The sequence below is a fragment of the Chroicocephalus ridibundus genome, chromosome 23 (assembly GCF_963924245.1).
Source record: "Chroicocephalus ridibundus chromosome 23, bChrRid1.1, whole genome shotgun sequence".
NCBI classification, from domain to species: Eukaryota; Metazoa; Chordata; class Aves; order Charadriiformes; family Laridae; genus Chroicocephalus; species Chroicocephalus ridibundus.
In genome coordinates, this window is record NC_086306.1 from 4,530,575 (window position 1) to 4,544,557 (window position 13,983).

General features: G+C 69.4%; 1 protein-coding gene across 1 annotated transcript; it reads right to left on the reverse strand.

Moving 5' to 3' along the window:
- Window positions 1–1,252: 1,252 nt before the first annotated feature.
- Window positions 1,253–13,090, reverse strand: SORBS3 (sorbin and SH3 domain containing 3). Its single transcript, XM_063358491.1, has 19 exons — window positions 12,451–13,090; window positions 10,100–10,249; window positions 9,886–9,991; window positions 9,546–9,769; window positions 9,382–9,445; window positions 9,176–9,305; window positions 8,991–9,084; window positions 8,862–8,903; window positions 8,677–8,763; window positions 6,300–6,355; window positions 4,357–4,481; window positions 4,182–4,261; window positions 4,043–4,089; window positions 3,766–3,880; window positions 3,541–3,666; window positions 2,140–2,580; window positions 1,975–2,054; window positions 1,789–1,895; window positions 1,253–1,700 (listed from the first exon to the last, which is right to left on the reverse strand). The coding sequence occupies exons 1-19, from the start codon at window positions 13,012–13,014 to the stop codon at window positions 1,639–1,641; spliced, it is 2,700 nt and encodes an 899-aa protein (XP_063214561.1). The 5' UTR covers window positions 13,015–13,090; the 3' UTR covers window positions 1,253–1,638.
- Between the last annotated feature and the right edge of the window lie 893 nt (window positions 13,091–13,983).

The following is a 13,983-nucleotide window of genomic DNA, read 5'->3' on the forward strand; positions in this document are numbered from 1 at the left end:
TCGGGGGTGTCGCTGCCCCACAGAGTGTCGCCGTCCCGTGCACCGTCGCACCCCATGCAACATCTGCCCCGTGCGCCGTCGTAGCCCCGCGCACACCGCTGCAGCCCCACGTGGCCCCTTGCACCCTCACATGCACCACTGCAACCCCACAAGCACCACTGCAGCCCCACATGCTCCCCTACAGACCCACATGCTCCCCTGCAGCCCCACATGCACCATTGCAACCCCCCATGGGCACCACTGCAGCCCCACGTGCTCCCCTGCAGCCCCACGTGCACCACTGCAACCCCTAATGAGCACCACTGCAACCCCTCATGGGCACCACTGCAGCCCCACATGCTCCCCTGCAGCCCCACATGCACCATTGCAACCCCCCATGGGCACCACTGCAGCCCCACATGCTCGTCTACAGCCCCACATGCACCACTGCAACCCCTCATGGGCACCACTGCAGCCCCACATGCTCCCCTACAGCCCCACGTGCACCGTTGCAGCCCCACACACACCATTGCAACCCCCCCGTGGGCACCACTGCAGCCCCACATGCACTTTTGTAACCCCTCATGGGCACCATTGCAGCCCCACGTGTCCCCTCGCTGCCCCGCGCATCCCCTTGCAGCCCCCCCTGCACCGCTGCAGCCCCACATGCCCCCTTGCCACCCTCACATGCGCCGCTGCAACCCCACGAGCACCGCTGCAGCCCCACATCCTCCCCTGCAGCCCCACATGCACTGCTGCAACCCCTCATGGGCACCGCTGCCGCCCCGCATGCACCACTGCAACCCTGCAAACACCATCGCAGCCCCACATCCTCCCTTGCAACCCCACATGCACCATTGCAGCCCCCCATGCACCATTGCAGCTCCCCAGGGACACTGTTGTGGCCCCACATGCACCATTGCAGCCCCACACGCACCACTGCACCCCCCCAGGGGCACTGTTGTGGCCCCACATGCACTGTTGCGGCCCCACATGCGCTGTTGCAGCCCCACATGCACCACTGCAACCCCACAAACACAGCTGCAGCCCCACACGCTCCCCTGGCAGCCCCCCACGCACCGCCGCAGCCCCACGCAGGGCCGTAAACCCCTGCACAGCACTGCAGCCCCACAGTGTCACCCCCACCCACGCGGGGACCACGGCAGCCCCCCCGCCCCCGGCCCCACGCAGTGACCCGCGGGCCCCTGCCCCACATCTCCCCATGGGCATCGTCCCCCTGGTCCCCTCCCGTCCCGGCACCACCAGGTTTGGGCTGAGCTGAGCTTTAATGACGGACGAGAAGCGCGTGGCGCGGCCCCGCACTGGCATCTCGGGTCACAGCCGTCACCGGCCAGGTCCCCCCCGGCAGTGGCCAGAGAGGACGGGGGGGGTACGGCCACCGGGACGGTGGGCAATAAGGCACCGGGCAGCGGCGAGGGGTTGGATTAAGGCACTGGGTTGGGGGAGAACCCCCCATGCCGGGGAGGGGGATTGATCCCTGTTAGAGGCAGCCCCATAGGGGCGGGAGGGAGCTGGAGGCACTTCATCCCCGTGGGGGGACACGGAGGGGAGGCAGCGGGGGCGCAGGGTGGCCGAGGCGGGACAGTGGGGCCCCCCCAGCCCCACAGCGCCCGCCGGGTTCCTCTTCACGCCGTTGGGTCACACCGGCGCCACGTAATTGCCGGGGAAAGTGCCGAATTTCTGCGTCCTCCTGGAGACACCTTGGGGTGGGGGGGAAGGCAAAGAGAGGGAGTGAGGGGCCGCGGTGGCATCCTGGCTGTCCCCGTCCCCGCCCCGGTGGCCACGCACCCACGAACCAGCCGTCGTCGCACTGCTGCATGACGTCCACCCGGTCGCCCTCCAGCAGCTCCAGCTCGTCGGCGTTTTGGGGCCGATACTGGTATAACGCCCGGTACCTGCCGAGACACAGCGTGGCCAGTGCCCGCCACCCCGTCCCCCCCGTGGGGACACCGTGTCACTCCCGGCCCTACTTACGGGGTCCACCGGATTTCGGAGCCGTTGTAGGACGGGGCGGGCTCGGGGCGGGTGCCGGTGGGTGCCCCCGGGGCTGCGTGCTGCAGTGGGGAGAGGATGGGAACAGCGTTATGGGGCGGCCCCACATCCCCAGTGGGGCTGGGGGATGCCAAGGGGGTCTCTTACCTGCTCGGGGGGCCATGTTGGATGCCAGGGCTCCTGGGGATGGGCGGCCGCAGGGTGCGGGGGGCCGGCAGGGGCTGGCGAGGGGCTCGGGGCGCCGGCACGGGGCAGTTTTGGGGAGGGGGGGAAGGCAAAGCCAAGGTGGCGGGGTGAGGATGGGCACCCACCGGCCTCGCCGGGACCCCGCTCCGCCGGCCGGGGGGAGCCGGTGGAAAGCGGGGAGCCGCGGGGAGCGGGCGAGCGCTGGGGGGCCGGGGAGCCGGCGGGGGGCCGGGGGCTGGCGGGGGCGGGCGAGGGCGGGAAGTCCTCGGCCGTGGCTTTCACCCGCGGCTCCTTCAGCACCTGCACGTAGGTGGCGGGGAAGATGCCCTGACGGCTGGTGCCGGAGATGCGCCCCTCGTACCAGTTCTCGTCCACCCGCCGCACCAGGCAGACCCGCTCGCCCTGCGGAGGGGACGAGAGGAGGGGTTAGCATGGCGTGGCACGGCACGGCACGGCACGGCATGGTATGGCACGGCACAGCATGGTATGGCATGGCACAGCATGGTATATCATGGCAAGGTACGTCATAGCATGGCACGGCATGGCGTTGCACGGCACAGCATGGCATTGCATGGCACGGCATGGTATGGCACAGCATGGCATGGCATGTCATAGCATAGCATGGCATGGTATGGCACAGCATGACATGGTACAGCATGGCATAGCATGGCACAGCATGGCATGGCACATCATAGCAAGGTATATCATGGCATGACACGGCGTGGTATGGCATGGCGTGGCACAGCGTTACATGACATGGCACGGCATGGCATGGTATGGCATGCCAAGGTATGTCATGGCATGGCACGGCACGGTGTGTCATGGCATGACATGGCACAGCATGGCATAGCATAGCCATGGCATGGCACAGCATTGCACGGCATGGCATGGCATGGCAGGGCACATCATGCCAAGGTATATCATTGCATAACATGGCACGATATGTCATGGCATGGTATGGCATGACATGGCACAGCATGGCACTGCATTGCACGGCATGGAACAGCACAGCATGTCATTGTATGCCATGGCAAAGTATGTCATGGCACGGCATGGCACAGTATGCCACGATATCGCATGGTATGGCATAGCATGACATGGCATGGTATGACATTGCATGGCATGACACGGCATGGTATGTCATGGCATGGCACGGTATGGCTTGGCATGGCATAGCATGACATGGCACAGCATTGCATGGCATGGTATGTCATGGCATGGCACAGTATGGCACAGCACGGCGTGGTACGCCATGGCATGCCATGGCATGGTATGGTATGACATGACAAGGCATAGCACAGCATGGCAAGGCATGGCACGGCACGGCACGGCACGGCACGGCACGGCACGGCACGGTGGTACCTTGCGGAAGGAGAGCTCGACGGGCAGCTCCCCTCGGAAGTTGTAGAGCCCCAGGGCCTCGCCGTACTCCAGCACCTGGATGGTGGGCGCCTTGATGGGCTTGGGCACCTCCGTGGGGGGCAGGATCTGGGGTGGAGGGGTGACATGGGTGACAGTCAGCACCGGGAGTGGGGGGGGGAGTGTCTCCAAACCCGGTCGCCCCCTTCTCCATCCCCCCGGCCTCACCTCCACGTAGTTGGAGGGGAAGATGCCCACGCGGCCGTGGTGCTCGCCCTCCAGCCAGTTCCTGTCCACCTCCTTGTGGATGTAGACGATGTCCCCCTTCTGCAGCGTCAGCTCCCTGCGGGCGGCAGCGCTCAGGGACACCCCTCGGGACACCCCCGGGGGACACTCACCCCTCCCCAGCCCGGCCACCCCGCATCCCGGGGCTCCTCCGGTCCCCATCGCCACTCCGGGGGACCGCGGGGGCACGGCGGGGACCCCCGGCAGCGCTGTCACTTACTTGGGTGACTCGGCTTGGAAATCAAACTTGAGGCGAGCGGCTTTCATCTGGGGAGGGAGAGGAGCGGTTACGGGGGGGGGGACACCCTCCATCCCTGCCATCCCCGGTCCCATATGGGATGGGACCGTCGCGGCCTCACCTTCTTCTCCTCCCTCCTGACGACCTCCGCGGGGTCCCCCATGTCCGACAGGCTGGGGAGGGTCCCCGGCCTGAGGGTGTCTGCAGAGAGCAGGGTGGGGGGGTGTCACCGGGCAGTGGGGCTGGGGTGTATGGGGTGCCCCACGGCACAACTCGGGGTGTGGGGGGGGGCTCACCTCTGCCGGGGGCTGCACGGCTCCGCTCGCTGGCCAGCCCCAGGCCACCCCGCTCCATGCTGGGGCTGGCAGGCAGACGGTGGGTGCTGGGGGGGCTCCGCAGCCGGCGGGGTGACAGGGGGCTCCTGGGGGGGTGAGAGCGGCTCAGGGCAGGGCTGAGCCCCACATCCAGCCCCGCTGCAGAGCCCCCCCGCCCTCCCCATGACCAGGACCCCACATCCCCTGGGACTGGGATGCCGGGGTCCCCCGTCCGCAGAGCCCCCCGGACCCCTGGAACAAGGACGTCGGGGTCCCCAACTGCAGAGCCCCCAGCACCCCGGGCCCCCTGGAACAAGGATGCTGGGGTCCCCCATCCGCAGAGCCCCCAGGACCCTGCGTCCCCTGGGACCACGACACTGGGACCCCCCGGCTGCAGAGCCCCCTGGACCCTGGGTTCCCTGGGACCGGGATGTCGGGGTCCCCCGGATGCAGAGCCCCCAGGATCCTGCCTCCCCTGGGGCTAGGATGGGGGGGTCCCCCAGCTGCAGAGCCCCCAGCACGCCGGGGACCAGGGTGTTGGGGTCCCCTGGTTACAGATCCTCCCAGGACCCCTGGTCGCCTGGGACCGGGACGCCAGGGTCCCCCGGCCACAGAGCCCCCAGGAGCCCAGATCCCTGGGATCAGGATGGGGGGTCCCCTGGCTGCAGACCCCCCAGGACCCTGGGTCCCCCGGGACTGGGACACTGGGATCCCCTGGCCACAGAACCCCCAGGACCCCAGGTCCCCTGGAACAAGGATGCTGAGGTCCCCCATCCGCAGAGCCCCCAGGATCCTGCGTCCCCTGGGACCAAGATGGAGGGTCTCCCGGCTGCAGAGCCCCCAGGACCCCGGGTCCCATGGCTCTAGGATGCCAGTGTCCCCCAGCTGCAGAGCCCCCAGGACCCCAGGTCTCATAGGACCGGGACACTGGGGTCCCCCATCTGCAGAGCTCCCAGCACCTCGGGTCCCCTGGGACTGGGATGTCGGGGTCCCCCCCGGCCGCAGAGTCCCGTCCCCCCCCCCCACACCCCTCCCCGGGGTCCCGTCACGGTGGCAGCCAGGCGGGACGAGTCCAAAGTTTGCCGGCGGTGCCAACGGCACGTCCCTGCCGCCGCGGAGCAGGAAGCGGGGAGAAGGCGAGCGCCGGGAAGGGCCCCCTGGCTAATGGATAATCCACTCCCAGGGGGTGCTTCAAGAGCCCCAATTCACCCCTCCACCCCCCCCTCTCCAGCCGCCCCCAGCCCAGAAAAAGGGGGTCCAGGCCCCACTCACACCCCTTGGGGCCGGGGTGTGTGTGGGGGGGATGTTAGGGTAGGTCCTACGAAAAGTCGAGCACTTGTTTGTTTATTTTTCTCGCGCCGCCGGGGCAGGGCAAAGGGTAGGGGGATGCTTTCGGGGTGCCCACGCCACCCTCGGGGGGCACCCAGCGGTAGGGGTGTCCCCTCGGCGTGTGAGTGACAGCAGGGACGTGGTGGGAACGGGGAGCTGACCCTTGCCCCCACGTCCAGCCCCGTGCGGGGACGCCGTGTCCCGGGTCCCGGGACACGGCGTCCCCGCACGGGGCTGGACGTGGGGGCAAGGGTCAGCCCCCGGTTTGTCCCCGTCCCACCCACTGGGCAGCCATCCCGGCGCCGGGTCCCCCACCCATGGCGGGGGTGTGGTGGGGAAAATGCCATGGCGGGGGTGGGGTGGGGTGGGGGGCGCTCCGTGGGGGTCCACAGGGATCTCCACCCCACCGCCAGAGCCGGGACTCAGGAGGGACGATCCCTCCCGTGGCGTGTTGCGGGTTGCGGGGGTGGGTGGGGGGATTTGGGATGCGAATGGCGGTGGGGGGGATTCTCCACCGTGAAGGGGGATGGAGAAAGTGGGATTTTTTGGGGGGGGGGGGGGGGTTCGGGCTGCGGGGAGCAGGGGGTTTTACTCACCGAGGCGCCGGGGAGGCCGGAGCAGGGGAAGGAGAGGTGGGAGCAGGCGCCGAGTTCTGCCGGAGAGGAACGGGGAAGGGGGTGGGAGAGAAAAATTAATCATCCGAGAGGCTGAGTCTCCTCCGCGGGAAGCCAGGGAGTCCAGCACCGAGCCAATAACCGCCGGATGGACGGACGGCGCGGCGAGACAGGGTCCTAGAGTCCCACGGCCATGGCCACGGTCACGGTCACGGTCACGGCCAAGCCACGGGCCGTGGCCAAGCGCCACCGGCCGGCCGTGCGTGCCTCCGGTGCATCCAGATGTGCATGCAGCCAGCCGCGTGTGCGCGCCCAACCCTGCCTGCATCCAGCCGTGCGCCTACGCAACCCTGGCTGCACCCAGATGTGCACAGACCCGGATACGCACGCATCCAGCTGTGCGTGTGCCCAAGCCTGCCTGCATCCGGCCGTGCACGCATCCAGATGTGTGCATACCCAGCCCTGCCAGTACCCAGATGTGCACGTACACAGCCGCACGTGGGCCCAACCCTGCCTGCACCCAGCTGTGCATGCATCCAGATGTGTGTGCCCAACCCTGCCGGCACCCAGATGTGCACGTACCCAGCTACACGTGTGCCCAGCTCTGCCTGCATCCAGCTGTGCATGTGCCCGACCCTGCCGGCACCCAGATGTGCACGCATCCATCCATGCGTGTGCCAACCCTGCCTGCATCCAGATGTGCATGTGCCCGACCCTACCTGCACCCAGCTGTGCACGCATCCAGAAGTGTATGTACCCAACCACCCAACCCCACCTGCATCCAGCTGTGCACGCACCCAGGTGTGCATGCATCCAGATGTCGGTGTACCCGACCATACCTGCATCCAGATGTGCACATAGCCAGCCGTGCGTGTGCCCAGCCCTGCCTGCACCGAGCTGTGCACGCACCCAGATGTACGCATACCCAACCCTGCCCGCATCCAGCTGTGCACGCATCCTGCCACGCTCACATTGAAGCCTTGCACAGCTGGATGCACACGCCATCAGCCCCGTACGCCCCTTCAGTGCCCCCCAGCCCAGGGAGGGACGAGGGGCGGCAGGAGACACCCCCCTCCTGAGGCTGGCAGAGGCGGGCAGGCTGTGGGTCCTGGGCAGGGTGTGGGGGTCCCTGGCAGGGTGCAGGGTCCTGGGTAGGGTGCAGGGTCCTGGGTAGGGTGCGGGGGTCCCGGCCAGAGCGCGCGGTCCTGGGTAGGGTGCAGGGGGCCCTGGCACAGTGTGGGGGTCCCTGGCAGGGTGCAGGGGGCCCTGGCATGGTGTGGGGGTCCCTGGCACAGTGCAGGGGTCCCTGCCAGGGTGCGGGTTCTGGCATGGTACAGGGGTCCCAGGCAGGGTGCGGGGTCCTGGGTAGGGTGCGGGGGTCCCTGGCATGGTGTGGGGGTCCCTGGCAAGGTGCGGGGTCCTGGGTAGGGTGCGGGGGTCCCTGGCACAATGTGGGGTGCCTGGCATGGTGCATGGTGCCTGGCAGGGTGCGGGGGTCCCAGGCATGGTGCGGGGGTCCCAGCCATGGTGTGGGGGTCCCTGGCAGGGTGCGGGTCCTGAGCACAGTGCAGGGGTCCCGGGCAGGCTGTGGGGTCCTGGGTAGGGTGCAGGGGGCCCTGGCATGGTGTGGGGGTCCCTGGCAGGGTGCAGGGGTCCCGGGCACAGTGTGGGGGTCCCTGCCAGGGTGCGGGGGTCCCTGCCAGGGTGCAGGTTCTGGGCATGGTGCAGGGGTCGTGGGCAGGGTGCGGAGTCCTGGGTAGGGTGCGGGGCTCCCTGGCACAGTGTGGGGGTCCCTGGCAGGGTGCAGGGGGCCCTGGCATGGTGTGGGGGTCCCTGGCACAGTGCGGGTGTCCCTGCCAGGGTGCGGGTTCTGGGCATGGTACAGGGGTCCCGGGCAGGGTGCGGGGTCCTGGGTAGGGTGTGGGGGTCCCTGGCAAAGTGTGGGGGTCCCTGGCAGGGTGCGGGTCCTGAGCACAGTGCAGGGGTCCCGGGCAGGGTGTGGGGTCCTGGGTAGGGTGCAGGGGGCCCTGGCACAGTGTGGGGGTCCCTGGCAGGGTGTGGGTGTCCCTGGCATGGTGCAGGGGTCCCGGGCAGGGTGCGGGGTCCTGGGTAGCGTGTGGGGGTCCCTGGCAAAGTGTGGGGGTCCCAGGCAGGGTGCGGGGCTCCCAGGCAGGGTGTGGGGTCCTGGGTAGGGTGCAGGGGTCCCTAGCAGGGTGCGGGGGTCTCTGGCAGGGTGCGGGGTCCTGGGTAGGGTGCGGGGTCCCTGCCACAGTGCGGGGTGCCTGGCATGGTGCAGGGGAGCCGGGCAGGGTGTGGGGTCCCAGCCATGGTGTGGGGGTCCCGGGCAGGGTGCGGGTACCTGGCAGGGGTGTTGGCGCGTCTCCATGGCCCTCATGTCCTTGTCCAGCTCCTCGCTGAGCTGCTCCAGCTCCTGCTCCAGCAGCACCTACACGGGCAGGATGAGGATGGGCCATCGCCCTTCATCCCAGCGGCAGGGGCACCGGGACCCCCGCTGCCACCCCCGGCCCCCCATCGGCAGCTTACCTCGATGGGCTGAGCCTGCACCGGCGGCACCGCTGCCAGGGGCTGGAAAAGGGCAGGGGGACAGTTTAGGTGTGCGCCCCCCAGCACCCCTCCGTGCCAGGGCTGCGCGGGTACCCGGGGGGTGCCTACCTGCCGCGGCTGCTCCAGCACCGAGGATTTGCCCGGTTCGTAGTCAAAAATGCTGCCGGGCTCCGCCGTGGCCCCGGCGTCGCCCCAGCTGGACCTGTGGGGAGCCGGGAGGAGCTCAGGCCCAGCAGCCCCCCGCTCTGCGGGCACCCCACGGGGACGGGGCCACCCCCCGCTGCCACACTCACCAGTCCAGCCCGTTGGGCAAACTGGGGGGCACAGCCGGTGCCAGCCCTTTCCTCTGCAGCTCTGGGGGGGACGGAGGCACCGCGGTGGGCGAGGGGGCCGTGGGTGGGCGATGGTTGTCCCAGTCCGGCTCTGCAGGGACGCAGGAGGAGGTGAGCGCGTGCCGGTGCCACCCCGTGCCATGCCGTGCCGCGGCACCGGCACTCACCCGGCAGCTTGCGGTGGATCTGCCGGAACATGCTGCGGTACCAGTCGCGAGGCCGGTCAACGCTCTGCAGGGACACGGCGGGGCCATGAAGGGGGGTGATGACGGCGATGGTGATGGTGGTGGTGTTGGGGGGGAAACCCCAGCCCCGTGCCCCCCCAACTCACCGAGCGGGAGGCGATGGGCATCCCCGTCTCATCCACCGGCCCGATGCCGTCGTACTTCACCCAGCGCCTCTCCCGCCGCTTGCTGTCCTTGGTCCAGGTGGCCGACCAGCCCGGTGGCCGGGGACCCGCGTGGGTGGCCCCGGGGCCCAGCATGGGGCCGGCGGGTGCCGAGGTGCTGGGTGCCTTCGCCTCCTTGGCCGGCCACGTCTGGTACCACGCGTTCACTGGGGACGAGGAGGACGACGGTGAGCCTCTGCCCTCTGCCCAGCATCACTCGGGGAAGCCCATGGGGATGCCCCCCCCGGGGATGCCCCCCTCAAGGGATGCTCGGGGCGGGTACCTGAGCTCCTGGGGGCTGCCGGCCCGCGCTCGGCCGCGCCAGGGCTCTCCGGGTCGTGGAAGTCGAAATTCAGCGTGTTGGAGCCGCGGTGGCGGATGACGGGCACCTGCGGCACAAGGAGGGGGCTGGCGCCGGGGGGGTGGCAAAGGCATGGAGGCGGAATGGCTCCCTCAACGCCCCCCCTGGGCATGCAGCAGCCCCCGGCCACACTCACCCGCCTCACCGTGCGCTGCAGGGGCACCCACAGCGGTGGGTGGAATGGGGGGACGTCCTCCGTGCCCAGGGCCCGGCCGGCGTCGGGGGGCAGGAGCCGGCCCGCCATGGCCGGGGGGGGCTGGGACGGTGCCCCGGGGCTGCCCGTGCCCTGCGGGGGAAAGCGACTGCGCTCACGGCGGGTCCCTTTCCCTCCCCTCCATCTCCTGGGTGCTCCCCTCCGGTGGCTTCGTCTCACCGGGCTTTGCCGGAGGGTTGGGGGGCTCCGGGGGAGCCCCATCCCATCCCCACCTCCGGGGTCATTCACAGGCGCAGGGGACACCGTGGCGGGGTGACAACCGCGGTAGCACCCTCCCCAGCTCGGGGAGCAGCGCGGTGCGGGGGGAAGCGGCTTTTCCTGGCCAGAAACAGCCCTGGAACGACTCCTCCATGAGTTCTCCATGTGGCCCCAGCCCCAGACCACCCGGCCCCCCTTCCCTGCATAGACGGATCCACCATCCTCAGGGATTTTGGGGGAGAAAACACCCCGGAGCAGGATCCATCACTCCCTGGGATTATTGGGGAGAAAACACTCTGAAGAGGGACCCATCACCCCCTGGAATTTTTTGGGGAGAAAACACTCCGGAGCGGGATCCGCCACCCCCTGGGATTTTGGGGGAGAAAACACTCCGGAGCGGGATCCGTCACCCCCTGGGATTTTGGGGAAGAAAACACCCCGGAGCGAGACAGGGTGATGGCCGAGCCACCCGCCCATCATTCCGGCATCCCGGCGTGGCATGGCGGGATGCAGGCGGTGCCCGGGCACATGGCGGCGGCGGCGTGGGGCAGTGCCAGCGCCGGGAGAGCTGCCAGGGCCCAGGAAGACCGAGAGGCAGAAGTTATTTCCCCGCCCTGCAGCGCAAACAGGGAAGGGAGAGGGAGAGGAGGGAGAGGAGGGAGCGGAGAGGCATCGGGAAGGCGGCACCACCCCGCCATGACTCACCCCGGGGCCACGGCGCAGGGAGGGGGGCAACTTGAGCGGGGGGACGGGACCCCCGTAACGGCTCCCGACACCGTGGCGGGGAGACGGGGGGGCTGCATCGGCACGGGATGGATGGCTCCGGAGCGGGGAGGGAGGGGTGGCGAAGGCAGCCCCGGGAACTTTCGGGGGACACCCGTGTCCTTGCTGGTCCCCCGGCATCTCCATCCCCATCTCAGTCGCGGATGCCGTGGGGGACCCCAGCACGGCGCAGACCCCTCCTCAAAGAGGGCAGCCGGGGGGCTGCTAGCCCAGCACGGTGCCCTGCGTGCCCTGGGGACCCCCCCGGCTCCTCCCTCCCACCGCTCTGCAGCCAGCAGGGCTGTAATTAACGGTTATTAGTCCCGTGGGGAAACTGAGGCCCCGGGAACGACTCGCCCCGGGGCACAGAAAGTGGGGTGCAGGCTCCCACCCCCCCCCACGGCTCAGCCCCCCCCAGGGCACCCCTGCCCACTGCCACCCCGTCCCCAGCACGGTGCCGTGCCACCGTGGGAATGGGCCCCATCCCGCTCCCGCGGTTTGTCCCCCAAAGCCTGGCCCTGGGGGGCAAGACCCCATGGGTCACCCCCCCCTTGCCGGCCACCCCCCCCCCCACCCCCAACCCCGAGCCAGCTCTTACCTCCTGGGCGATGCCGGCCGGGGGCCCAGCCCTGGGTCCAGGGGGTGGCCGGGGGCTCGGGGAGCCCCCGCGAGGAGCGGGATGGAGCCGGGAGCAGCGGGGAAGAAAAACGCCCGGCGCAAACTTTGCCGGGGGAAGGCGAGCGGGGGCCTCAACGCGTCCTGGGCGGCCGGCGGCCAAAACCCCCCCGACAGCATCCCCCGGGGTGCAGGGGTGGGGGTCAGCAGGCACCGTCCTCCCCGGCGGCGGGGACCCGCCTGCCCCCCTGGGGTGCGCTCATGTCCCCCCCCACCAAGCGCTCCCCGCTCTGGAGCGGGGCCGGCCCATTCAGAGTTTCCAGTGACATTTCCAGGGCCGGGATCCAGGGAGAGGAGCCAAGAGGCTGAACTCATCCCACGCCCCGCGCGCGCCTTCCCGGCCCCCCGCTTACGAAACGGGGCCAAGCCCGGCCTCGCCGGCCCCCCGCCGGCATGGAGCCGGGAGCTTGGAGGGGGGATTTTTTGGGGGGAGATGAAACGGGGAGCGGGGCTCCACGCTCCCACAGCCCCCCGAGCCCTGGAGCCGGGGGGACGTAGTGAAAGCGAAGCAAGCAAAGCCCCCATCCCTTTTGCCACCTGCTTTTCCACGGGTGACACTTCGTCCCCTGTGTCCCCCAGGGGTCTGGGCGTTGGGGACCCCCATTTAACCCCTCCCTGAGGGTGCCCCGTTAACCCACCTCATCCCCTCCGTCAGCACTCCGGGTGCCGGCCTCCGCTCCGGGTCCCTTCCTGCTCGTCGTTCCCCCAAAACTGCTGACAGCCCCGAAACGGGGCAGCCCCAGCCCTTCCTCTGTCCCACGCGCTCCCGCGTGAGCTCTGTCCCCACGGGAGGACGGCGGCTTTGCTGCCAACCACCGCCCGCCACCCACCCCTCGGTCCCCACCGAGCCACCCATTGATGGGGACGACGGGGTTGATGGGGACAATGGGGTTGATGGCGCCGTCGTCGTCACGATGCTGCACCCAGGGGACAAAGGGGACGGGAGCAGGCTCCCTGCTGTCATAGCGCCGGAGAACACGGCTCCTCGTCCCAACAGGCGCCGGGACGGGGCGGCTCCTCCCGTGCAAACCGGGGACACCGCAGGGAGGAAGCAGGTTGGGGACAGGAGCCGGGGAAACTCGGGGACACAAGGGCAGAGGGGACAGCAGGGCTGGGGACAGCAGGGAAGGGGTTAAACCCTGCGAGACCCCATCCCTGCCAGCCAGAGGGGCGACAGTCCTCTCCAGCCCTCCGAGTGACATCTCTGGAGGTCACAGCTCCCCATGGAAATGCCCTCCCGTGGGCTGCGGGGTCCCGGCCACCCCACTCCGCCGCTGCCCACCCCAGGGGGATGTCGGCTCCCCCCGGCAGGGACCGGACTCACCTCCGTGGCCCCGTGCACCGTCCCGATGGCTAGCAGCCTCCCGGGGCCGGCCGGGCCTCCCAGCACCAGCCTCCGCTCGCAGATAAATATTTAACGCGCAGCTCGGGACGGGATTAACAAAGGGCGAGTGTTTCCTGTTTGCTCAGCGCGGCGATGCCAGCCGGGAACGCGGGGCCCGGCAGGACGATGCTGTCACCCTCCGGGCTGTCGTGGGCAGACGCCGGAGCCCTGGCACGGCCCCGTGCCCACGGAGAGGGTCGGGGAGCCCCAGGGATGGGCAGCGATGTGGGGTGCTGGTGGGTCCCTGTCGTTTGGTGGAAACACCCAGGAAAAGGGTGGGAAAGCCGGAGCATCGCTTCCCCGGTCGCACCCTGGTGGCTTCCGTCAGCTGGGGACACGGCTGTCACAGGGCGGCCACGGGGAGCTGGAGCCGGCAAAGGGATTGCACGTGGCGAGCTGAACTCGACGGCGAGATGCTGGCAGGAGAAGGCAAGGGAGAAGCCAGATGCGGTGGCCACAGCTGGCAGCCAGGTCACCCCGGCTCCAGGTGATGCCGGAGCCGGGGACCGCTGCAGGAGCCACCTCCTGCTCTGCCCGGGTTTCCCTGGGGGCAACCAGGTGGCTAGCAGAGCGGGATGGAGCCTGGCCACCACCAAAGCCCTGCGAGTCCACGATAGCCCAGGGAGAGGGGTGAGGAAGGAAGGCGGGGGGGGGCAAAAATGAATGGGTAAATAAATACCCTCCTCTTCCTCCCGGCAGCAGGGAGGCGGCGGGAGGAGGGGTATTTACCCAGCCGGGAGGATGGAAAGGTGAGAGGGGAAGGAGCGCGGAGGAGAGTTCTCCAACA